Source organism: Glandiceps talaboti, chromosome 13, assembly GCF_964340395.1.
Source record: "Glandiceps talaboti chromosome 13, keGlaTala1.1, whole genome shotgun sequence".
NCBI lineage: Eukaryota > Metazoa > Hemichordata > Enteropneusta > Spengelidae > Glandiceps > Glandiceps talaboti.
In genome coordinates this window covers 11,027,381-11,053,957 of record NC_135561.1, presented here as the reverse complement: position 1 = coordinate 11,053,957, position 26,577 = coordinate 11,027,381, and the positions used below count along the sequence as shown (strand labels likewise).

At 37.6% G+C, this 26,577-nt stretch overlaps 1 protein-coding gene across 3 annotated transcripts; it reads right to left on the bottom strand.

The window, feature by feature from the left end:
- Nucleotides 1-1,559: 1,559 nt before the first annotated feature.
- On the bottom strand, nt 1,560-24,824 carry LOC144445107 (uncharacterized). 3 transcript variants are annotated; one of them, XR_013481879.1, is made up of 16 exons: nt 21,449-21,638; nt 17,730-17,804; nt 15,174-15,658; nt 14,475-14,794; nt 14,072-14,279; nt 13,332-13,889; nt 12,109-12,684; nt 11,286-11,879; nt 10,123-10,771; nt 9,360-9,566; nt 8,966-9,156; nt 8,182-8,799; nt 7,279-7,398; nt 6,916-7,098; nt 6,460-6,628; nt 6,100-6,235 (listed from the first exon to the last, which is right to left on the bottom strand). XR_013481879.1 is itself a non-coding variant. In XM_078134663.1 (15 exons), exons 1-15 carry the CDS (start codon nt 24,582-24,584, stop codon nt 5,756-5,758), a joined length of 5,277 nt encoding a protein of 1,758 aa, XP_077990789.1. In that variant the 5' UTR covers nt 24,585-24,824; the 3' UTR covers nt 1,560-5,755. The 3 variants fall into 3 exon arrangements, 2 of the variants coding, with proteins under 2 accessions (XP_077990789.1, XP_077990788.1); XM_078134663.1 differs by lacking the exons at nt 6,460-6,628; nt 21,449-21,638 and adding an exon at nt 24,572-24,824 and having other exon boundaries at nt 1,560-6,235; XM_078134662.1 differs by lacking the exon at nt 6,460-6,628 and having other exon boundaries at nt 1,561-6,235.
- Between the last annotated feature and the right edge of the window lie 1,753 nt (nt 24,825-26,577).

Here is a 26,577-nt window from a genome sequence, read left to right as displayed (position 1 = left end):
CTTTTGTGCTTTGTCCATAAGCCTATCATGGGTACGAATTAAATTAAATAGTTCATCGTTCGCATCCAGTTTCATCATATCAGGCCACTCATGGTAAAACATTATTGACATCGTCGTAAACCACAGCCTCTTTTACGGCACCATTCAAGACGCACCGCCATCGTCGTAAACCACAGCCTCTTTTACGGCACCATTCAAGACGCACCGCTATTTCATTGCATCAGCAAAAATAAGTGCTCTGGCTTGCGAGAATGAGTATTGAATAAATAAGGCTTGGGGTCAGAATTTACGGCGGGGGGGGGGGGTCTTTGGAGCAATTAATTTGGTCAACAAATTTTTGACCCCCCTTCGCGCTCTCAAACAAATGCTCATTGCCCCCCCCCCCCCACAAAATGACCCTAACAATATTCGTAGCCCCCTCCCGGCTACATTTTAATGTGTAATTATACAGTACCCCCCCCTCCACTTCAGAGATGTACAGTATGACAGTATGGTACACGACATTAAACTAACTGTGGAAATCATCTTCAGCGTCCATACATAACAATGAGAGATTTCTTTACAAACAGAAGTGGGCTTTGCAAAAAAGGTCTCACATTGGGCTGTAACCTGTACTTGGAAATACTTAGCCAGCAGGGTTTTCACTTTCAATCTTGATTTGAGGCAGAAACAGCATCCTCCATGATAGCTAGCGGAAAGGGTGTGCGAGGGGGTGTCCTCTTTCCACGGTAAGCACGTTTTGTGAAAATAAGGTCATGTAGCAGGCCATAAAATTTCAAACTATTCACATTATTGAAAGCCAGTACTTGAACATATTCTTCAATACCCCAATTATACTCTCGATACATTAATCATTGTACAACTGTATGGCTATATTACCCACACTTTAACTTACACAAAGAAATTTTAACAGACACACACGTTCGCTTGGCTATTAATTGCCTCATAATTAGATGATAAAGGTAAATGGAGTGAACAGAGAGAGAGAGAGAGAGAGAGAGAGAGAGAGAGAGAGAGAGAGAGAGAGAGAGAGAGAGAGAGAGAGAGAGAGAGAGAGAGAGAGAGAGACAGACAGACAGACAGACAGAGATAGACAGAGAGATAGAGACAGACAGACAGACAGACAGACAGACAGACAGACCGTCGACGACAGAAGACATACAAAAATACATTCGCATAGCTGTCACCTACCCTATCACTGAATGTATGTTTTAGAAGTTATTGCGGCAAAGCCGCAAGAAATGTTTAATGTACTCGGTAAACGACAGCTCCTGAGGTTTAATTTGGTTCAAATCATGAGGAAGTTATTTAGCCCCCCTCCCTTTCAGACCATCAGAATTTTCATGGCCCTTCCCTTTTGAACCCTCAGTTTTAGTCAGGTCCCCTCCCCATTTCTCCCCAGGCATCCCTTGCCGTGAATTCTGACCACAGCTTTTATTTTCAAGTTTGTTTCATTGAAGTGAGGGAACAAACTTGTTGTTGTTGTTGAGACACCGTTCGTTCTGCTGGCCCCATCTGCAAAGTTTTCTGATCTTACGCCAGATTCAAAGTGGTCGTATAACTCAAAATAGCTGACACTCCAAAACATTCAGATGTTTCCCTGGAAATTGGAGTGAAAAGATGCCATGGACCATTTGATAGATATGCAAGATGACGATCTCCAGTATTCGGGTAAGTTGTGTCTGGTAATGTTTCATATATTTATTTCTCATCGTCTCTGTGTCATTTTGTTCCCTCAAAAACCACCGAATGGCAATAAATAAAATCTCGCCATGGAGGTATTTGGGAGAAATATGTTAATAAACCAAGCACTATATAGTTGTCGACAAAGGTAATTTCTGTGAACAAAGATCTGACTCCATAAATGTACAGATGAAAATGCAAAATATGCAAATATTGTCCATGATGGACAGAATACGTTTGTGTAAAAGAAATGAGATATTGTCTCAATGTGGGCAGAGTATATGCTTTTCATTTGTTGCACTGAAACATTCTGTAGTGAACAAAAATGCTGCTTCGGTTGAACAAGGTCAATTAGAACGCGCACGTTTTTTTTAAAAATCAAGTCATTGAAGAAGGATAAATTGCTTTCATATTTGAAGTTCTAAGTTTTCCGTAAAAACTACTTATATTATAAGTGATGGTTTCTGAGTAACAGTTATTTAATATGTCATGTTAGCTTATATCTCCATCAAAGTAACTGAAATATTGATTTGTTTGCCATTTGGTAGGATTATCCCAAATTGAACTGAGAAGGTTTTATAGACGGAAACAGGGAGAAGTAGCTGGAAACCTGGTCAAGAAACCTGTATTTCCTACACCCAGTACATCTGTTGCTGGTCAAGAAGCCATGGGAACATCCTAGTTGTGGTTGGATCTTTATAAAATAAGTGCCACAAGCAGTGTAAGAAACGTAATAAGAGAAAGACCCAAAAGCAGGACAAGATTCTGTGCATTATGATAAAAGTCATAGACTTCTGTGGAGTTTTGCTCCAAACCATACAGCAATACCAGTACATGTGGATAGTATTGATGTTGCAAATGTGGAAGCAATGCCAAATTATAGTATGAAATACTTGAAAACTATTTTTTTTATGATGACAGCGACAGCATTGACAATCAAGACAATGATGATAAGTAATTTATGTCAAAGTTTTGAGACTGCCAGTTGGTTGATAAGAAGTGTTGTTCCCCTGTAAGACAGAACAGTTGCATATGGTCGCCACCTTTTCAAAGTACTTTCAACTGTTTCCACTAGGTTTTCCCAGTTTTTGTCAGAGTAGGTAATGTCGTTTCCTAGGTAAACACCTAACACTTTAAGCCACTGCTGTTCCAGTCTAGGCCAAGTGGGTGGTCCTATCTGTTCCTCCATTTGCCAGACCAAAGCCCTTTTGATTTTTGAAAGTTTACCTTAGCCTTTGAAGCATTTTGGTAAACGCCTAGCCAGTGGGTAAGACCTGTAAACGTGTTATAAAAATGTTGACGTCATCCGCATAGCCCGAAAGAAAACTTTTTAAAGTTTCTGAACAGGGTACCATGAAACCATGTAGTGCACCGCTGCTGCATATTTTCTGCAGCAGAGGTTCAATACATAAAGTGTATAGTTGCCCTGACAACGGACAGCCTTGTTTGAATTTGAAAGGTTTTATTTAAGTCGTGATTTATTTTGAGGATACTTTCAGCATCACAGTAAATCATACTAATGTAACTTGTAAAAACTTCACCGAATCCAAATGCTTGTAGGGTACGCTGTAAGTAGTAGTAGTGAACACGATCAAAGGCTTTTTCTTGATCGAGCGAGACAATAGCCAGTGGAAGATGTTTCTCATTGGCGTACGTTAGGGTGTCTCGTACAAGATGTATGTTAGCGAAAATTGATCTATTGGGAATACAGTATGTTTGGTCACAGTGTATAAACATCTTGAGCGCAAATTTTAGTCGGATGGAAAGAGTTTTAGTAGGAATTTTCTAGTCAGTGCAAAGTAGGGAGACTGTCCCCAATTTTTGAGGAGACCGTTATCCCCCTTTTGGGGTAAGAGTGTAACCAGTGCCCGGCGGCATGGTAGAGGTAATCGCATGGTATTTAGTGAATGCAGAAAGACTTCATGGTAGTATTGGCCGAGAACATTCCAGAAGGTTTTGTAAAATTCTGATGGGAGGCCATCTATGCCGGGCGCTTTATTATTGCGCGATGCGTGAACTGCCTTGGACATTTCGTCGAATGTGATTGGTTGGTCGAGATCAAATTTGTTTTCCTCACTTAATTGTGGTAAGTCTTTCAAAATTGTTTCAACTTTTTCAATGTTAATTTCTTCAGGTGAGTAGAGATTTTTATAGAAATCTCTCGCAATATCGTTCTTATACTTGAGGGATCTTCGGTTATGTTACTGTCTGATATTTTAAGATGTGTTATCATTTTCCTAGCACTCACTCCTACGTCTCCCAAGATCGAAAAAAAAATCTTGTAGATTTGTCATTTTTGTTAACATGTTCGAAGTGAGAGCCTTCAAGTTGTATAACTAAACTGAATAGGTATATATTCATATGTTGTTCCCTTCACATATGATAAAAAGTATCCGTCAGATACTGAATTTCTCATCTTTATTTTATACTACAAGGTCCTTTATTCTGATTTATTTAAAGGATTACAATGAAATAACATAATCAAATGCAACAGCGCATAACACGTCTTTTCATGTTGCTTCGTTGAATTGAAATTTAATTCACCCAAGAAAGTGTGAAAGGGAAGGTTGCTTTATGGGATGGAAAATAATATAGTAATCATATATGTTTTTGCTATTTATTGGAGACATAGCGATACATTTATCCTTCACAGACTGTTTAGATAATAATCTATGATTAATACTAGCTGGCTAGCAGATATATTCCAATTCTTCACAGATATAGAACTTTGATCGAAAAATTCTACTAATAGACCCCTAAATAATACAAAACAGATTTATAATAGTGACGTAGGACAACAAATTGAAATATCTTTAAAACACATTGAAAAAAAACACGCACTTATTTCAGAATGTATGCAATTTTTTGAAATTTTGGTTCTTAGAGATTTTAAAAATTTTGGGGATTTTTTAGGAAATATGTGACCCTTTTTTTTCTTTTTATGTTTCGATTCATTGATATTTATTCTATACACATGCAAATTTTCCTTATAGTTTGAATGAAAGTAGCGGACCGCCTTCATATCTGATTTCGGTATACGGCTCGATTTATCTATATATACATCATTCTGTTTCCTTCCTATAGTGTTGTTTGTTTGTTTTCGATATGTAGTTTTGTTCTAAGAGTGGTCGCCTCCCCCGGGGGGCACCTCTGTGTAAATGATGCTGGGGAGGAGCTACTCTGAGACCTCCAAACCCAATTAAACTGTTGTCATCCGACCATATTACTTGTCTGTGATACGACATATCACAAAAAGTATACCCATTCTCATGCCTTGTGAAAATATAGCGCCAATGGCTTTGTTAGTAGCACAATAGTAAAGTTTTGGATAATATTTTACACATGTTTATCCACATGCCAATCCATCTCCATGTTGTTATTTTTGCAATATACATCACCATTACACTGTTGATATTGGCGTGGTCTTGTTGCTAGGCACATGTGCATCCACCTTTTTGTTCTGTATCCACTTGTCTAACGATCCCTATTTTTATCTTTGCAACATATACACCGTTATTTGGTTTTTGCCATGGGCGTGGTCTTGTAGCTAGTGCCAGTTTTGGGAAGTAGAGGAAAACCATAGACTCTCCACCCAGTGTCTATGGGAAAACCTAGTATGATATGTCGTGTCACGCCCTCAACGGTCTTGGGGTTGGCTGATGCAGTAGGGCGCAGGGAAAACATACGGTCGACGGTCAGGTATTCAAAGTCACGTCGATATCTTTTAGGTGGTCTATATATGTTAAAAAAAGATAGCGTTGTCCTAAAATGTGCACAGGTTTTGGTACAAATCAGTATATCCGTTTAAACAGATAGAGGCATAGGATTCACTCAATCTGATTAAAATCTGATGACGCGATTTCTTTATTATCCTACTTTTACTGCCATTTGTTCTGTTTTTGTTCTGTGAGTGCCCAATAACAACGTTATAGGTATCGGGCGCTCACAGAACAAAAAAAAGAACAAATGACTTCAAAAGAACTGGAGTTGGGATTGGAGTTCATCAGATTTCAGATTGAGGGTTGACTCTATAACAGGCGATATGTCTGACAACTTGAGCTTGGACCAAACACTAATCACGTTCGACATCGTCATGCAGTTGCAAAGACGCCATAGACAAATCTTCACTCTCGGTTGACATGACATCACCTCCTACGTCATCAGACCTGAGTGTTTTCAGGAAATCCATCACCGCAGTACACGCGTGGTCATGTCCGATCTCCTTGAAATGACCGGCGAGTTTATCGAGTGACACGTCAAGCTGAACACTCCTAATTTGCTCAATACTAAAATAAAATCCAAGTAACCTAGACGTGGGGCCTGGATTCTCCTTCGTTTCTAGCGCTGATATCTGGGAAGGTCTGAGCCCTAATCTGCCAGCAAATCCCTTCCAATCTGCGCCAGTCAGACACGAAACATCAAGTTGTTCACAAAGATATCTCCAGAGCTGTTCGCTAATTTGACTGCCAAGTGGTTTGACATCTTCATTCAGACGACGATATAAATCAGGGTTGCTCATTTCAGCCAATTTCGTGTCCGCTCCTGCTGCAGCCTGTAGATAACAACATGGAAAATGAAGAATATCATACATGACTTTAAGTTATGACGTAGATCGACTGCACGATTATGGCGTTTTAGTACGTTCATGGTGTGGGGGTGGGGATTGGAGTTCAAGTTGGCACTCCTATGATACTATTAAACTTTCCATCTTGTAGAACGTCATATTGGGAAAACATAGTTTGTTTTTATAGAACAAGAATTCAACAACAAAACTACCTGGTCCCTGCTGCAGCAAAAGTAGACACAGTTAATTCAACATCCCAAAGTATTTCTTCCTCTGTCGTCAGTAACTCGTCTCTGAACATTTCCGGACCGTTGTTTGGCCAAACCGGTAAATGTCGTAAAATTGATAGGCATGTGGTCCTTATAGAGTCTGACAAATGTCCTACGTTTAGGTGAAAAATGTAGTGGGTGTCAGAGATAGGCCTATAGGGCTGTGCATGGATGGATGGATGGATGGATGGATAGACAGACAAACGAAATGGACAGACGTGAGTTATTCCTTCATCTTCCGCTGTGATGTGCCCACCAGGGCCGGGTCTTACATGTAAAGAGAAATCTAGGCTTGCATGCAATACGTCCCCTTGTGTTGTAGCATATAAACCAGCAGGCGACACAACACCGACTCAAAATTATCATATTATCAGTCTAACCAATGAAATTTAGACTTACTTTGCTGCCTATCCTAGGCACTACCAGTTCCATCGGTGTTTTTGTACCTGATTGGTCTAAAGAAACATTTATGGTACTGAAGAAATCGTCTGGCTTTTCACCGCTAGATGAATATCTAAAAGTGTGCTGACAATAGAATGCATCAGAGTCCCTGTCAGTGCCAATGTCGGCGAAGTGAATCATCTGTTTATAATAAACAAACAAAAGAGGAATTAGTTTGACTACTATCTTTGGATTTTAGCATCAGTAAAACGAGTAATATTTGTAAGTAACAGACAATTTAACGGTTTCAAATTCTTTATATTTGAGCCAGGTTTTATCTGCTCAAAAGAGGGAATCTTCTCTCGCGAATATTTTACTTACCTTAGTTGAGTTACTGCCTCTTTGCTTCCACCCGTCTTCCAAATCGGTCACAGCAATCTTGATATATTGATCTTTGCAACTTACGGTGTACTGTGAACATTCTTGCCAATCACTTGAAACCTGCACGTAAAAGAAAATAAATTGTTGGGCTGTGGTAGGATAAATACGTATGTGTTCATATTAGTAATTTATGGCCTCGGTAATCTCTAAGACAGTCAACAATACTGTACCAGTTAGAATGACAACAAGGTACGCAAATCGATAAGCTTTGATGCTAGGAAATAGTCTGCATGCATGTGAGAGAATACAATATGCTGTGACTGAATGTGAGTCTGGGTATGTATGTATGTATGTATGTATGTATGTATGTATGTATGTATGTATGTATGTATGTATGTATGTATGTATGTATGTGTGTGTGTGTGTATGTATGTATGTCTGTCTGTCTGTCTGTCTGTCTGTCTGTCTGCATGCGCGCGTGTGTGTGTGTATGTATGTATGTATGTATGTATGTATGTATGTATCTGTGTCTGTCTGCCTGTCTTTGTATGTATGTATGTATGTATGTATGTATGTATGTATGTATGTATGTATGTATGTATGTCTGTAGTATGTATGTATGTATGTATGTATGTATGTATGTATGTATGTATGTATGTATGTATGTGTCTGTCTGTCTGTCTATGTATGTATGTATGTATGTATGTATGTATGTATGTATGTGTGTGTATGTATGTCTGTCTGTCTGTCTGTCTGTCTGTCTGTCTGTCTGTCTGCATGCGCGCGTGTGTGTGTGTGTGTATGTATGTATGTATGTATGTATGTATGTATGTATGTATGTTGTGTGTGGGGGTGGAATGGGGTGCGTGTGTCTGATATGTGAATCCAATGTATAACACCCACCTGCCTACCCTCGTCGTCTTTTGCCCCGGTATCCCACCATGCGCCGATATGAACTTTGCAGCATTTGTCCCCACAGAATTCTCCTCTTGCACCGATTTTTATTCTCCTTTGGGCATTTTGTCCGGCCTTGGCATCCCCTTCTGCAGTGAAACCAGTAAAATGATCCAGAAACAAATGAATGTATTCATCCTTAACCAGTACTGTGCCATCTGGAATTTCGTTCCACTTTCCACCAGTAGTTTTATTCAGTGCAGTGAAATTCCACGAGTCTGCATTCACGGCACTGTGGGGGAATGTAAGGACCACTTCCTTCCTGAAAACAGCTCCATCTGGACCACAATGCACCACAGGAGCCAGAACCACTTTACCAGAGTGAATGTCGCCATATTTATACTCGTTACCATGGCAATAAACAGGTTGTCTCTTTTCCGCTTCAATTGCACCAGGTGGGATGTAAAGCACTACGTCATGAGTAGACAACATCAAGTTGCCACCTCTGTGGTCAAAGACACTCCCGATGAAGTTATCTCTGACAAACACGTCACCAATGTCACATGACTGGGCAAAGGAATTGAATTGTGAGATATACCGACTTTCTTCTTCTTGTCTATCCGGTATCTGAATAGAGAAAAATAGAGCACAGAATCTTAATCTATCAGCTCAAGATCTCAAGAAACGCTTCTCTCTTTCTATCTTCAACAGTGTCACCGACAGACTTGTACTGAGCAAATAGTTCCTGGACTTATCTCGTTAAACATTAGATGTAGTAATCAAGTGTACTTACCAAAGATATGTTGACATTTGGTAGTTGATGTCTAATAGCAGACATTAATTCATTGGTATCATCTCCTTTGGTCAACGACAGGTACAGTTTGTTTTGCGGAGATACTATGGAATGTTCCCAACTTTTAGCACTGACATCACCAACAAAAACTCCGAGGTATGGAGTTCTCGTTCTCTGTGCGTGGTTCGCCACTGTCAATACAAAAGTAAATTAGACGTTGGTTACTTAGCGAAAGGTTGAATTGCCAAACAGTAACGATTTACATCCATGTACAACTTGATGAGGAAAGACATTCCAATTCATTAGAGCAGAAATCTTGCTACATTGGATGAGGGGTTACATTACAAGAGAAAGGATAAATAGAGGTCTAAACAACAATCTGAACAAACTTTACCTGTTCGACACATAGCGGAATATTCTGTTTCCTCGTTGAACAAGAATATCGCGAACTGTGATGCATCAATTGTATCGATAACAGTCGATGCCTTTGAACTAAGAGTGACAGTTTGCACTCGGTAATTGTCGTTTTGCACGACCTTTGCTACTTCTGATGCCAGGTCTTCAATGGTATCTGGAGAAACCATAGCTACGTCATAACATTCTACAGAGAAATAAAAAAAACATACACAAAAAGATTATGTCCCTGAAGTAGATACAAATTATCATATGCAGGAAAATATTTCAAAGCAAATGACTCAGTGGTGACTACTAAATGTCAGTCGGACTGATCATAAACCCTCCACCCATTGGTGGAGGGTTTATGGACTGATATAATCCTTGGACCACTATAGCTGTTATAGCATAAACATAGTATAATGATTAGACAGCCTACGCCTGGCACATTATTACCCGTCAACATTAGCTGAGGATAGTACATTCATCATTTAAATTGATTCATTCTGTTGTTTCACTTTCTGAAGAAGCTCAGATCTTGATTAGTCATAGAAGACTAAAGGTCATTTTGGTATACTTCTAGTCCAATGAACTGGGCAATTATTTCTCCTATATGTTGTGTAATCCCATGTATCGCCATAGTCCAACATGACAAGCCATCATCTGAAGTCGCCATATTTATATTAGCTCAATTTTAACATGCTCTTTTGATTCACAGGTGAAGAATCTTTATATTTATTATTCAAATCCTACAATTTACGTACCTTTAACTTCGCTAACGTGTTTCGGAGCTTTCCCCGTGATCGACAGTATTGCTGAGAAAGTCTCGTTCTCTATATATTCAAAGTTGTCTTCCCAAAGTTTGGTCAAAGCATCGAGGAGTGTGGCATCCATCTGTAGTTCTCTGGCAGTAGTGGTGTTTGTTGATAGGATCCAGAGAAGAGTTACTGCATATTTGAGTGTATCATCCTTCCATTCAACTGCCTTGTCAATTTTTGTAATTCGCTCGATAAAACTGGTCAAAATGCGTGTTTTGGTCAATGCAGCAAATCTTGATTTTTGCTGTTCGGTAGAAGCTATGAAGCATAAAGTTTTGAGAAGGCTGTCCGAGGTTATAACATGCTCGTTTGACTGAAGGACTCTACCGTAGACAGCAAACTCTTCGAGACAATGCGACATAAATGAAAGACTCGATTGGAGATCGATTTGTTCGATGTATGTAATAATTGAACGACTCATTGGCAACTTGCCCAGTATGCTAATGACAAGGAACTGAATATAGTGTTCCTGACACGTAAGCCATTTCTTCAACAAATCCAGTCTGTAATCAGTCAATGAATACCCTCTAGCACTGCTCACGCTAGATCTCATCAATAACACTCTGAGACACAGAATAACATAGGCTTTTCCAACCTGCAAAGACAAAAGTCGTCATTTTTAATAAACATGAACGTTAAGGTACGACGGCTGAATCTATGCAATATACTATCGATATATAACAACATTATTTCACTAATATGAACAAATGATAGATTTATTATTATCTGTCTTTCATGCATAATACTCTAAATGGAAATTAACGTTTGCTGCTTTTTCCATGGCTGACACCGAGAAAGAGTCTTACCTTTAAACTACTCTCTATACCTACTGAGTTATAATAATAGTTGCTGATTTTTTCGTAGATGCACCTTAAAATCAAACCTGGTATCTTAGAGGACCAGCATTATTTGACATTTGTATGGGTAAATAAATAGTTTTTGGGTTTGCTATAATGAAAGAAACTCACCATAAAGTAATTTGAATTTGTTATAAATGAGGGAAGAAAAGTGACACGTGTAGGAATTCCTACACGTGCCACGTTTCTTTCCTCATTTATAATAAATTTAAATACATATATTATGTGGTAATGATTGATCATAGGACATACCTGGTCAACGTTAATAATCTGTGGATCCGTAGCACTGCCAAGGACTTTGTCCAGTAACTTCTGGTACTCAATATCATCATCAATGGCCAGTGAAAATGTCTCTCCAACCTTGCAGAAGTTAAACAGGAAATCTATGATGACTACCAGGTCCTTGTCTAGTTCTCTGTCAGAGTGGATATTAATGTTCTTTGTCAGCCGGCCAATCTCTTTGCATACACGTGTTGCTAACGACTTCTGATCAAACATTTCTCCAAGGACTCTGGGCCGTTTACCAGTCCAGGCATCAAAGAAACATTGTTTGATGATCCGTAGTGTGTCAGGCAATATAATTTTATCTGTGAGAATTCTACCTGAAATTCCACAACCAGGAGGCCAGGTGCGTCCATGGCCTAACCATATCCGGCCAATGATAGCCCATATGCGCACTGTGATGACTTCTCTTGGTAACATCTTACCATTGACAAAGAATAACAACTTCTCCAGAAAATTGAATTTCTCTATTTGTTTAACACTTTGTTCATTGCTCACCAAAATCAGCAAGATTTCTGAGTTGACATCGAAGAAATCAAGGAGGACATTCCGCAACACAAGTTCCTTGAGAAAAAGAAAAATGAACGATGAAACTTGGTGCTCATTTGATGTCATTATATATATATATATATATATATATATATATATATATATATATATATATATATATATATATATATATATATATATATATAATTACATCACTGTGTGAAAAGGAAGTCAATTGCGATAAGATAAAAGATAAGTTGTGTAATAAATGTTTTTGAAAAATTAATGTAGATTGATTTCTTACCATGGATGTATATGCTTGTATGATATCTCCATCAGCTATAAGACGTTGGAACAGTCTCATAAATTCAGATGTCAGAATCTGCGAAGACAGAGCCGTGCTCGAAGAGGCCAAACGCGCTAGCTGATCCAAAAGCTGGAACTTGTCCTGTGTTTCTCGAATCAGGTTGGGTAAACTGACAATATTTGCGTTGATCAAACTGTTGAAAGTACCCTTGATGAATTTCAATGGATTCTGTAAACTAACATAGTCTGTCAAATGTACCCATGCTCTTTCCAAATCACATTCCTCAAAGACCCTCACAAAGAATGAAATGAATTGCAATGTGCTGTGTGGATTCTTTTTATCGATAATATTCGGAAAATGACCGTATCCCATTTTCGATGCCAAAGGGTGCATAATGATGAGGAAAGTCGTAGCATAAAACTTCAATGACACCGTATGCGATCCTCCAGCGCCCTTTTTGGCATAACTGTTCATCTGGTCAAGGGTGTCTTTATCTTGAACCGCCTCTCCATGTCCGTAGTAAGCCAGCGCGATAAGTATCACGACACATTCTTTGATTAATTCTTCAATCTCCTGCAAAAAAATATTGACAGTCATATCTTCAGCAAAATTGCCATGCCAGTTTGGGAAAAAGCTACATAAATTATTCAAAGAATTGTGCCAGTGGCCTTGTAATATGTATACAACTGATTATATTATTGTTACATTCATCCTCACAAAAAAGCAATGAACTTCGTTTGCAGGTTTTAACCAAGCCAATAATTGTATAATATTGACGAGAATATCTTTCCCAGAAACCATAACATAAACACGAATGTCGCTAGTAATTATCAAACCAAGTTGGAAAGTAATTTTGAATTAAAGAGAATTGACTAGAAATTACATATTTAAACCCAATGTCAATGTCAGGGTCAAGTTTGTCTTGTAATTTCTCACTTGTACATCTATCTAAAATCCAATCTCACTAAATATTCGAGATAAAAATTTTGTTATAAGTAAAACTTACATTTCCCTCTGAAAATATGCATGTAAAGTATCAGATTATCTTGAATTAAATATCTTATCATACACTCGTCCCTTAAACCACAGGAAATCTCTCAAGGGGGCGAGAGAGAGAGAGAGAGAGAGAGAGAGAGAGAGAGAGAGAGAGAGAGAGAGAGAGAGAGAGAGAGAGAGAGAGAGAGAGAGAGAGAGAGAGAGAGAGAGAGAGGACTACTTACTTGATTCGATCTGTCCTTTTTAAAGTCGTACTTGAGGATGGCCTTGAGTACTTCAACTGTTTTTCCTTCAAACACCTTTTCTGCAAAGTGTTTATCATATAAGACCCACTTTGCTAGGCATGTAATCAGGCTGTGAAATGACCTCCATATGTCGCCTGTTAACCTTGGTATTGAAACACATCCTCCCTGACAGGTACTTTCCCGCAATTTCAAACACGCTGCCTCAACAAAACTTGAGTCGACCAAGTATCTACTCATAACAAAACCCATTTGGCAATTGTATGTGTTTTCGGCGATCAACAATTTGCTAACGAAATCAATATTGCTTTCACTAGCTTCGAAAGAAACTTCAGACTTAATTTGGACATGCCCCAATAGATCGTGAAGAATTGCATTTAATCCCAATGCTTTCACTTTAACTGTTGTATTAGCAAGCGAATTTAGCAACTTTCTAGCAACCTCTGTAAAATTGTGGGAGCACAGATACTTCCGGCCGATCTCAAGCTTTGTCACAGTTAATAAAAGGATCAACAGTTTGTTCACAAGCTGGGCCATTTTCTGTAAGAAGAAAAATAGATGAATGAATAACAATGGAGAGAGGTGTGATGAGCAGATCAATCCTCTTTCCTATTAAACCTTAACCATGGACATGGACAAAGAATAGCAAAACTTTTCTGATGGAGAAAATGGATTAATTAGATAAAGAAAAATATAAATATATCATTTGTATATATACTTACTTGAGTTTTATGGACATGTTCTATCACCTGTGGTTTTGATAATATGTCATATACTGTATCCAGAATACCTTCCGTGCAAATTTCATTGATAAACTCCAAGTTTTCATGACTCATTGAAGCCAGCAGACTAACAGTTGATATTATCTGAAACCAATCATCCTGGTATTTGTCGGTGGTAACGGCCAGCCAAAAGTGATTTCGTTTGGTACTGTCAAACAGAAATATGCAAATGAATAATCTTACCTAATTAGGTTTGTAATAAATTTCTTTAAAGAATACATGCTTCATAATGTAAGTTGGTAAATAAAAAACACTTCTATTAATCGATCCACACATGAAGTTGTTGTGTATTGACCTTTTTTCTCAGGCTGTGAAATGCACCACTAGCTATGACATCACTTACCATAATCGGAGAGTGTGTGAAAGTCTTGTACCTAGATCATCACCTGACATGTCAATCCCTGGCCCTCTAAGGAATTCTTGGAATGGTGCTTCCAATTCCTCTACCTGCTGTCTGCGTTCTGATAGTAAGTGTAGAAGTGATTCTAATTGCGTGGCCATTCTTGATACATCCGGACTACCAGATCTACTATACTTGTCAGCCACCTCTCTTATTAGCTCGTGTTCCGTCGTTGTTTGTATTGTTGGTAGCAGGGAATGAATGCCAGCGAGGACAAGTTTTTCAAGCGTTTTCAAAGCAGAAACAGTGGTTTCCACGTACAGCTGAATAGTGAGGGAAACGATCTTAGTTTGTTACGTGTATAATTTTAATATTCAAATGTGATTGACACGAGACCAATACATTTATCACTACAAGACTTGATTCAATACTATTTAGGATATTGAATGTAATGGTCAGGTGGTACAAATATGAGTTAGACAGGATCAACATTATGGAACTTGGAGATGTGTTATTATTTTGTTTTGTGGTTCATTTCCCATTTGACCTGACACTTGACATAATTTCAAAATGGCAACCAAATTATTCAGAGTACCAACAGATGTACCTATTTGTTTCCTCAATGCTATTTGTCTACAGTCTGCAATATATTTACTGAGGCAGATGTCACTGGCACTTCACATTTCATCATTATAGACTTACCTTTTTGTCAGAATGATGCTCAAAAACATACTGGTTTTCTAGGAAAAGCCTAGTTGATCCTGCAAATCCAGCTTCGGTTACCGTTGAAATAAATTCACTGTTGTCGCCATCGTCTTCAATGAGAGTCAAAATGACGTTGTAGATACCAGAGAGCAAATTCCAGAGTTGATTGGTAAACCGATCTTCTACAGCCACGTGATGTACTTTGGTAGCTAATGTTTCTGGTATGTTCTCTTGGCTGAGATATTGGGATGCTCTTTCGTGCCATTGTCCATTCTCTGAAAGAAAGGTTGACAGTTCCTGGAGAGCAGACACAGAAACGTCAACATCATCCTTTTGTAAATCTGCGATAATTTTGCTCAGTGGTGCCCTTATCCTCTCATCGGTTCCTTTGTCGAAATCAAACATCTCCGTTGGTGACACGGTCTGGAACAGTTGGGATAGTCTCGACTGTAGCAGTGGGTCCCCAATCTTTGGTGACACATCTTAAAAGTAAAATAACCAAATCATTATTTATTTGTGACATCATAGCAACGTGCTTCTGACGTGTTGCAGGCTTTCATGATACACAGCCATTTCCTGCAATGCTTTCAGAGTTTACATTTCTCAATTTGGTGTCATTTTAAAGCAATATTTCTATTTAGGGATACAAAACAACTTCATTAAAAATAAAACCGTTTTTGTAGGACGAGAACTAAAATGGCCCCCCCCCCCACCCACCTAGTAACAGAATTTAGTTTTTTTTAATCCTACATTGAACTATTGATTTCGTCCCTAACTGGTGATATTCCATTGTGCCAAGTGGCTCTTTTGTTTTGTTTTAATCGTATATGATATACCTACTATATTGTTGCTTAAGCATATGTTCGTCTTAGTTAATAGTAATTATCATTTTTGATACGTTAGTCGTGGGAAAGGTTCATATATGTTTTAACCCAATATACTTTCAAATTAAACTTTGAGTGAGCATTGTAATCCGTTGCTAGCAACTAATGTCTCACCCTAGCTGTTGTTGTACGAAAATTATAATTCAGGTTTAATTGGTTTATCCCTAGGCCCTGTAATAAATTTGCAATTATTTCTTTGTCTGGCTAAATGTTTTAATTCAAGTACCTGTGTAAACACTTGTAAGAATATGTCAGTGTTTAAGCATTGCACAAGCCTTTTTTAGGCATGTCAATACACTTTTCGTCGATATATGTTTGTTCAATTACTACCCCGCCCTATGGACTTTGTTTCTAGCATTTGTTTGTATTGCACACTCACGATGACAACCGATTGTTCTGTCAAAGTACAATTATAATTTGTAAGATATCAATATTACATTGACACTTTAACCAGTCATCCATTTCTAGCATCATTGTCTTTCTAAATGTTCTCACGTATGACCATTGAGATATACCAGGCTTAATTTGACAAAGTATGCTACAGCAGAAGAAATTTGTAAAGTAAGATGTGCAGGAACAAAAAAGTCAGAATGAATACAATTTTTTCTTGTGTCTGTCTCATGCAGAGTGAATTCATATACATTGTAACACAATCGATCGTTGCTTGTGTCTCTCTTTCAGCGTGGATTTATATATATACATTGTAGCACTCAATTGTTGCATGTATCTGTCTCCTTCAGAGTGAATTTATATACATTGTGACACAATTGTTGCACGTATCTGTCTCTTGCAGAGTGGATTTATATACATTGTAGCACAATTGTTGCATGTATGTCTCTTGCAGAGTGGATTTATATACACTGTAACACAATTGTTGCATGTATCTGTCTCTTGCAGAGTGGATTTATATACACTGTAACACAATTGTTGCATGTGTCCGTCTCTTGCACAATGAATTTATATACACTATAACACAATTGTTGCATGGGTCTGTCTCTTGCACAGTGGATTTATATACACTTTAACACAATTGATGCATGTATCTGTGTATAATTGTCCGCAAAAAGAGATGGACACATGCAATAACTGCATTACAATAATAGAAAGTGGATGAATCTCCCTCATCACAATTTTGCTCTGTTGTAATTTGCCGGTCAACACCGATCAAAGGTAAAAGCTATTGACAACTAAGGCGAAAAGATAATGACTGTGTGTTTGCGATAACATGGCCCCAGAGAATTGGGTAGGGTAGGTAGGTCGGGATTTTATCTTAAATTTTTAATTGTTTTTATTTTTTGAAAAATATGGCTTCGAAATGTCGGTCAGAATACACCTTCTGTGAGAGTTTGGTGAAATATGTACAAACATCACCGGAAAAAGAAAATAGACGTGCATGAAGATCGGGAAGATGGAGAAGTTCTTAATATCGTTTTGGTTTAAATATTTACAAAATGTTTATTGTCGGCGGTTTAAACTAAGGTCGGTCGGGTTATCGCAAAGACACAGTTGTTTTACCTGACTAAAGTTTAAATCAAATGAGTTCGCGCTTCTCTTTGTCTACATCCACACAGCAGTATAATTCAAGTCGAGTGATGGTTTAAGTTAATTTCAACTGACTTTACATCAATCTTGAAATCCCTTTCAAAACTAAAATACGTCATTTGCCTACCTGATGAGCCCGTTTGAAATGTTTTCTTCGGGAAAGGGACATCCGACATATATCGGAAATACGGCTGTCTTGCTCCTGTAAATGATATTAAAAATGTATTAGTCGTGTGTATCTATCTGTCTAGTCGTACATACATACATTTGTACATACATACATACACACACACATACATACAGACGTACACACACACACACACATACATACATACATACATACATACATACAGACGTACATACATACATACATACATACATACATACATACATGTATACATACAGACGTACGTACATACATACATACATACATACATACATACATACATACATACATACATACATACATACATACTTCACATGTGCTACTGCATACCATGAGGAGATATTATCAATATCAACGATGATCAAAAATCTATTTCAGAAAACTGGAAATATGCAGATCAGTGATGGTATAATTTGAATGTATTTCATGAATGGATGGATCGGATCAATTACGACGTATTGCCAACCAAAATATTGTATTAAATGTTGTTGTGAAAGTTTACGAATAATTACGGAATTGTGTCTGTACAAAACCAACGCAAATACTGCATTGCACTGTGTAGAACCTTTCACAACAACATTGAATACATTACAATTTAACTTTCACAACAACTTTAGTTTTAGTTTTAAATATTCATGAATGAGATGTGTGAGGATTTCTATAGTTATGCTACACATACAAATGTACTTTAATAGTATTCTTCTTGAATATAGACTAATACCGAAGCATACTCAACCATCAATCAGCATACATACACATAAATTAGCATAGATAATAATTTGAACCCGAAAACTAAGGAAAGCTCTGTTATGCCAACAACTGTACAAAACCGGGAAGGGGTGGGGTGTGGTGGTGGAGGTAATGGGTACAGGTGTACCTGGCGTATTTGAACTACAAGCACAAGGCTACAAAAATTCAAAAGCTATAGGGGTCAAAAGTCTATATTTTGAGCCAAAAACTACAGGACTGGTAAAATGTCGACATTCAGCCAGAAACCGGGGTCGTAATCTCGGAAAAATGTTAAATTCAAAATCATCAATTTGAAAAGTATGTTGTCAAAAATATGCATACGTGCATTCAAAAAGGGGTTCAAACCTCTTAAACATCATGGTGGTCCCCCCAACCACACACACCCGGATGTTGACAACACCAGCCCAGAATAAGACTTTGAATATTCAGAATGTCATTGCAGGCTGCATTAATATTAATAATTCGTAATTTTTCCATGTGAAAAAGTCATATTATGTCTGTCTCAGCATGAATATCAACGACTATTGGAGGAAAGAACGTAAATAGCCCTAATTTTAGCTGTGTGTACAAGGCAACGCATGTGCATATACTGTATTGGATTGTGCAGAAACTTTCACAACAAACTTGGTATCTTGGAATTCACTGCCTACAAAATACTCAGAAATCGCAAGATTTGGATATATGGGCAAAGTGAAAGTATAATGTAGCAGTTGTGGTCATTTGCTATTCTTACTGATGAGGTGACGTGGGAAATTAAATAGAATCGACGACGGCGCATGCGCCCTGCTAGTACTGAGCTGAGTTCGTAGAATTCATGAACAGCTGTTTTCCAGGAAGGAGGCCTATTGCATTACCCACAGTGCATTGTGAATGCTACGTATTCTCTTTCATTTTAAAATATAATCACCTGTTGTTAACGAAATGGATAAAAGAGAAACTCAACAATTTCAGAGCAATTCTTGTCAATCACCTATAAATATCAAAATTATTCTAGATCTCAAAGCTATGATTTAATGATGTGAATTCAGCGGGGTTCATTGTCCTCTAAATAATTATCATAACTTTTTTAAACCATTAAAAATATTTCATTAGTGGAAATTAAGATAAGAAAATATTTGGATATGAAATAAAAATTATTATAAAGGTACAGACTTTTCAAATTTAATATTTTCTAGATGGATAATCGTGATCGACATATATATAAAGGTGTACGTGTAGTTTGGTGTCATGTCCACGTTTCCATAAACGATCATTGGGAAACAGATGAAAATATTATTTTCTTGCTCCGATCGGTACATCTGTACACTGGATACTTTGTAGCAAAGAGGAAATTTGTAATACCATTTTGACATAATTTGTAAAACTGACGCAACAGCTAAAATAGTTTATAATATTTTTTTTTTTTAAAGTCACTTGGCGCAATGACATGGCTGAACTGTAGTAAAAATATTACGTTATGTGTGATGAAATAATCAAACGCACTCGGTAATTAATATTGGTAAGCATTCGATGTAGCTTGGAATATCGTCCGTCTGAACAGGGAAGTTGGGTAGAATATCCTCTCATACTCAAACTCAATCATATAATATATCACCAGCACAGCAACTGTTGTCAAGCTATTGACAAGTTTGTTTACTTGTAAACTAAGTTATCACTGTTGTTTTAATGTTCAACTGAGTCGTTTCTGTGTTATATAGACTGTCAACCGTTAATTACCGTGCCCTCAACTCAAGGATTGACAGTTTGTTCGTCTAATTCAGTCTAATTCTGTAACAAAAAATGGCGGAAATATTCGCGCCCATTTCCCCATGCAGTCTGTCTATCTTCAGATAACATTACTGTTGGTTTCCTGAAATCTGTTTGAACCCAAGGTCAGCTTAGTTTAGTTTATTCGATCAAGATTTCACGAACTGTGGTTGATTTTTTACAACGTTTTTTCTATTAGTGTTCATATACGCAAAGACCAGTTGAGTGATTATTCAAAGGTGTTTGCTAACAAATTAAAACGTTTTCCGACGTCACACCACAGTTCATGCACAACATGCCGTTGTCATGATAGTAATTTTGACTTTTCTTTCGTCACAGTTTTGTCGTCAGATTAAAAAAAAACATTATTGAGGAATTGATGGGTAAGATCTTTCTTCCATTTTAAGTACAACATTCCCAACTCAAGTTCCATTACCTTATTTTTCAAACGCTGTGTTCACGTGAAGTCAGGGTTGACTTTAGGTCAGCTGGTTTATTTTTTATCTATATCTATATCGTTGTCCATTGTTAGTCCGAGCGTTCAGACTTCTATAACTAGTTTCATGACGACTTTCTAATGTTAACACTTTTCCTTGTATGTGTGTTGAATTTGTAAATTTCCGAAACTACCCATCGTTATGGTACCCGTACCGTCGTTATGGTACCGTTATGATACATTATATTAATCTTAGTGAATAGTTACATTAAATTACAGCTAAGGTAGTAGGTGTTTTTAAAAAAAAATGGCGGACATTTCTAGTGTATTCTTCTTTCACTTCAGAACACTACCGCCAAATCCTGCCATTTATACTCGTAATCTGTCAATACTGTATGAAATGGGTTTTGGCAAATAATCACGTTAATTTGCTTTGAATTCTTAAATGTCTAAAAATGGCGGAAATTTTCAGTGCCATGTTTCTTTCACTCTTGAAGAACACCGCCCAGTCCCCGCCGCCATTTACACTGCTTGTAGTCTGTGCCTACCGTTTTGAAATATGAGCGCATGGTTTGAGTCAGAAAACTGAACACACTTTTTAAACGGTTTTGTTAAAGGGACCCGTTTGTATAGTTCTAGTTAAACAGTGTTATACTAGTATTTCATAGTTTACGGTCACGATGTTTAATATAGATTTTTAAACGTTTACACAAAATACTGCAATAGTCCATATTTCAAAAAAACTCACCTAATCGAGCCATACTGACATCCGGGTATCAGAGTTCAGTTGGACCTATCTAGACGATATTCACGTGAAGTTCATTGAGTACCAGTACTTTGGTGACATTCAATTCAGACATCAGCTGTTTTTAAGAATGCGAACCATGAGTAACTAATGAATTACTCTACAGCTGGGAGTACATGTGTATACCGTCAGTTTATGAGTATTAGGAAATACGCTGTATCATACGGAGTATAGGTCACGTGATTGGCTTAGTACCACAACCATGGGAGTGGTTAATACTGTGACAGGCTCAATTCTGAGGTAAACCATCGGATATTCATGAATGTTTCACATAATTCTCAGCACCCGATTTTCTTTCTCTCAAAATTTTTAATAATAATTAATTTACCCTTCAATACATTACCATTATGACTTTCTGAGAATGCCTATAATTACGATCTACTGGCAGCAGTGGAGTGAATAACACCATTGGTGCATACATTTGTTATTCTTTACAAAACTTTACAAATCGCTGGCTCAGAACAATGCAGACATAACCGCTAGGATATAAGTTAAACACGTTTAGTTCTGTGTCATCGAAACATTTCTACGTATGCCATGTCTGTTGCATTCATTGAATAACCAATAGTTAACATTACTATGACAAAGTAACCACCCTCATCGGTCACTGTAACATGCGATTATTTAGCATGGTTAGCATGGCAGAGCCGCAGTGACTAGCAATCATTTGGTCTTATTGGATTGAGGCCGTTTATTATCGAAGTAGTTACATTATAAAGTAGCCTACCTGTAGACGTGTAGGACTAAGCGCTACAACACCATTTCCACTCTCTTAACTGACATTTGGGATTTTTTATTGAATTTTCGCTCCGTCCGAAAATTCAAAAATCAAAATGTCAGTTAGAATAGCGGAAATGGTATTGCAGCGTTTAGTCCTACCATAGACCAGGGAGAAGACACTGTCTATGGTCCTACATGTTTACAGCTAAGGCGTAAACAAAATTTGTGTGGTTCCGATTACATTCAATTTTTAAAATAGGTGGGGTAGGTAGATTTTTTTATTTTATTTTTTACATTTTATTTCAGTGTCTAGTTCAGATAGTTATGTTTTCTGTTGTTTTCTATATGGTCTCTGAGGTATTGACTTCTTCTCATCACAGCCGTTACAGATTGGAAGAACAGTCTTATATTGTCTTTTTCAGTTGATGTCAATTTCCGCATCCACTATTTTTTTTGCGAGACTTCATAATTTTTGCGATTTTCTCATATTTGTCTTGAATATTTTTTTTTTTTTAAAAAACGTTTAGGGTCGGCGTGAAAAACTAGGTGGGGGTCGGATAACCGGTACCAAACAACTTTTTTCTTTATATTTGGCCTAAGCTAATTATAATGGGGATTGGTGGAACATTCTCTGAACTAAAACGGGATTAAAGTAATGACAATACAGCAATAAAAAAAAAAAGCTGTGAGAGTTTATACTGAACGTTACTGCCATGGTTTATCATTAGAACATATAACTGTGATGTAAGACGCCAGATAAAATGTCGCTGGGTATTTTTTCCGTCGATGTCACTTTGTGAATACCTCAATTTTAATTCCTAACACGTGACGAACTTCACCAGTTCAACAAAATATTCGAAGTCGACAGTTTTATGTACGATGCATTAAAGATTTGTCAGTTGCCAGCTTTGAAACTAAATTATTAGAAATATTTTTTAGAAGTTACAATATGATAAGCACATTTGGATATGAAACAAAAAGCAGAACTGGTGACTCAGATTTAAAATTGTGATATTTTAGGATCAATGATCGGGATCGACATATCAATGTATACGACTAGTTTCAAGTCGTGCCCACATGATACAAACTCATGACATGTATGGGGATTTCCTATTCTAAATGAGAAGTAGCGGATATTTTGTAGCAAAGAAGTAATTCTTAATACCACCTCAACATAACGTAATTTGTGAAACCGGTGACGCAATAATTGAAATGATTTAAGACATAATGTGTAATAAAGTCCCTTTGGCACTATCACCTAATAAAAATGATATGCGTCAAAATACGACAAGTGTTCGCATAATATTGGTAAGCAGTATCGTCCACACGGGAACTGGCGGTACAATACTCAAAATCAATCATATATCACCACAGCACACGGCAACTGTTGTCAAGCTATTGACAAGTTTGTTTAGTTGTAAACTAAGTTATCACTGTTGATTTAATCTTCAACTAAGTACTATCCTATATGAAGTATCAACCGTTAATTACCGTGCCCTCAACTCAGGAATTGACAGTTTTGTTCGTCTAATTTAGTTTAATTCTGTAACAAAAATGGCGGAAGTATCGGCGTCTATTTCCTGCAGTCGGGACAGACAACAATTGGCTACCTAAGGACAGCTTGATCCGCTTGACTTTTTCAGTCAAGATTTCACGATCTGTGGTTGATTTTAAAAAATTCAACCAGTGTCAAGATTTGCTAACAAATTACAACGTTTTCAGACGCCACATCACAGTTTATGCAACGGATTGCTTTGTCATACCACGAGGCTGTCGTCATAGGGATGAAACACTGCACAGCTGTATTCACGCGGACTCAGGGTTGACAAGGGCAGCCTGTTTTATTATGTCTACTTCTCTGTCATGGTCCGCGTGTTGACCAACTCGAACTGTCTCGGGTTCAGTCTTCTAGATATTCATGGCAACTGCTAGTTATATACATTTCGGAAACTAAAATAACATCGTCACGTTACCGACATGCTCTAACTTTGATGAACAAATACATACTTTCTTAAAGTCAGTCACGGTCTAAAAATTAATGGCGGAAATTTTCAGTGTCATTCTTCTTTCACTTTTGAAGAACACCGCCCAGTCCGCTATTTACACTGCAGTACTGCTGTAGTCTGTCGCCCATGTTATAATTCAGGTTTTGAAATATGAGCCCATGCATGGTTTGAGTCAGAAAACTAAACATACATGTATCTTCAACAGTTTTGATAAAGGGACCCGTTTGTACAGTTCTAGTACAAGATTATTATATTTCATGTAGTGCATGGTCACGACGTTTACATTCATTTTGCCACGTCTACACAAAAGACTGTACTAATCCATATTTCAAAAACTCACCTAATCGAGCCATACTGACATCCGGGTATCAGAGTTGAGTTGTAACGATTTTCACATGAAGTTGGTGAGTACCAGTTTTGGTGACATTCAATTCAGACACAGGCTGTTTTTAAGATTGCGAACCATGAGTAACTATTATATAAATGAATTACACTATAGTTGGGAGTATACCGTATACCCGGACCGTAAACCGTCAGTTTCTGAGTATTACTCTGTGTTGTAGCCATAGAGAGAATGGATCACGTGACCAACTCAGTGTCATAATCCTAGTCGATGATTTTCTCTTCTTCTTCCCTCCCTCCCTCCCTCCCTTTGTTTGTTTGTTTGTTTGTTTGTTTGTTTGTTTGTTTGTATGTATGTATGTATGTATGTATGTATGTATGTATGTATGTATGTATGTATGTATGTATGTATGTATGTATGTATGTATGTATGTATGTTTATTTGTTTGTTTGTTTGTTTGTTTGTTTGTTTGTTTGTTTGTTCCTGTATGTGATTTATACTAGTCATGTCTTCTCTATTTTTTCTTAGCAGTGTGTGTATTTTCATTTGATATTAGTGCTGCTCTTAAAATGCAATATGGATGAGTATTGGATATTTATTTTGGATTTTTAATTAATAAAACAATTTTATCATGGCTTCCTACTTGAGAAATCAATGTGAAACAAGATATGACAAGTAAAACAATAAATTGCAAAAGATTAATAAATGTGCAAAATCGTTGTTATTGTACGTACAATAACAAACTTTTAACACATACCTTAGCTTTCTGCAATTTATTGAGTTACAAACAACTGACTTTGTCTATGTTGTTTCACATTGATTTCTCAGCCATTATAAATTAAAAATCCAAAATAAATATCCAATCCTCATCCATATGGCCACTTTAATGAGCCCCTGACACAAAACGGATGCAATAAATATATAAATAAACAAACAAACAAACAAACAGACAGACAGACACTCAAACAGACAGACGGACGGACGGACGGACGGACGGACGGACGGACGGACGGACGGACGGACGGACGGACGGACGGACGGACGGACGGACGGACGGACGGACAGACAGACAGACAGACAGACAGACAGACAGACAGACAGACAGACAGACAGACAGACAGACAGACAGACAGACAGACAGACAGACAGACAGACAGACAGACAGACAGACAGACAGACAGACAGACAGACAGACAGACAAATAAATAAATAAATAAATAAATAATATCTCAGTCCGAGGTACACCATCGGAAATATTCATGATTGTTTCTCATAATTCTTTCTCCTGAATTTCTATATTAATTCATTTATACGTTCGGTTAGCCAATCAGAGAATGCCTGTAATTACGATCCAGTGGAAGTAGTAGATTGAGTAACACCATGGTAACGCGCAAGCTTGTTCGGTTTCATACATTGTTATTCTTTACATGTAATTTTACAAATCGATGGCCCAGAACAATAACCCCCAAGTTCAAAAAGCTGGACACCCCAAATACACTATCCTTTCTTCGCCATTATCTAAATGAAAATATTCTCACTTTATAATTACCAAGGTATGAGTTTCACTCACAGTTTACCTCTTATTTTCAAACCGAATCATACAATCGTATACGTGATTCAAACTTCGAACCCCCCCCCCCCCCCCCCCCCCCGTTTGTACCGGAATTTTCGTATCCCCTCACCGTTTTCTCGTCAAGTGCCCCTGTCGTAATTCTGTTCGTTCCCAAAAATAAATGTCCTCGGTCCCAAAACGTTATAAATAGCTTATTTTGAAGGGTTAATTCGGAAAAGAACCGACGACATCGCCACATCGTGTCGCCACATTCTCTTGATCCACAAACAGCGCCACCAATCGTCGTTTTCAGGAAAATATGGATAGAGGGCGCTGTCGTTACGTCATGTGTCTACGTACGTACGTGCAGACGATAAAAATGTCGTCGGCTTCTGTAAATATTGGTGATTTTGACTTCAGTGAGCTTTTTGGGGACGATTTTGAAGAAGAC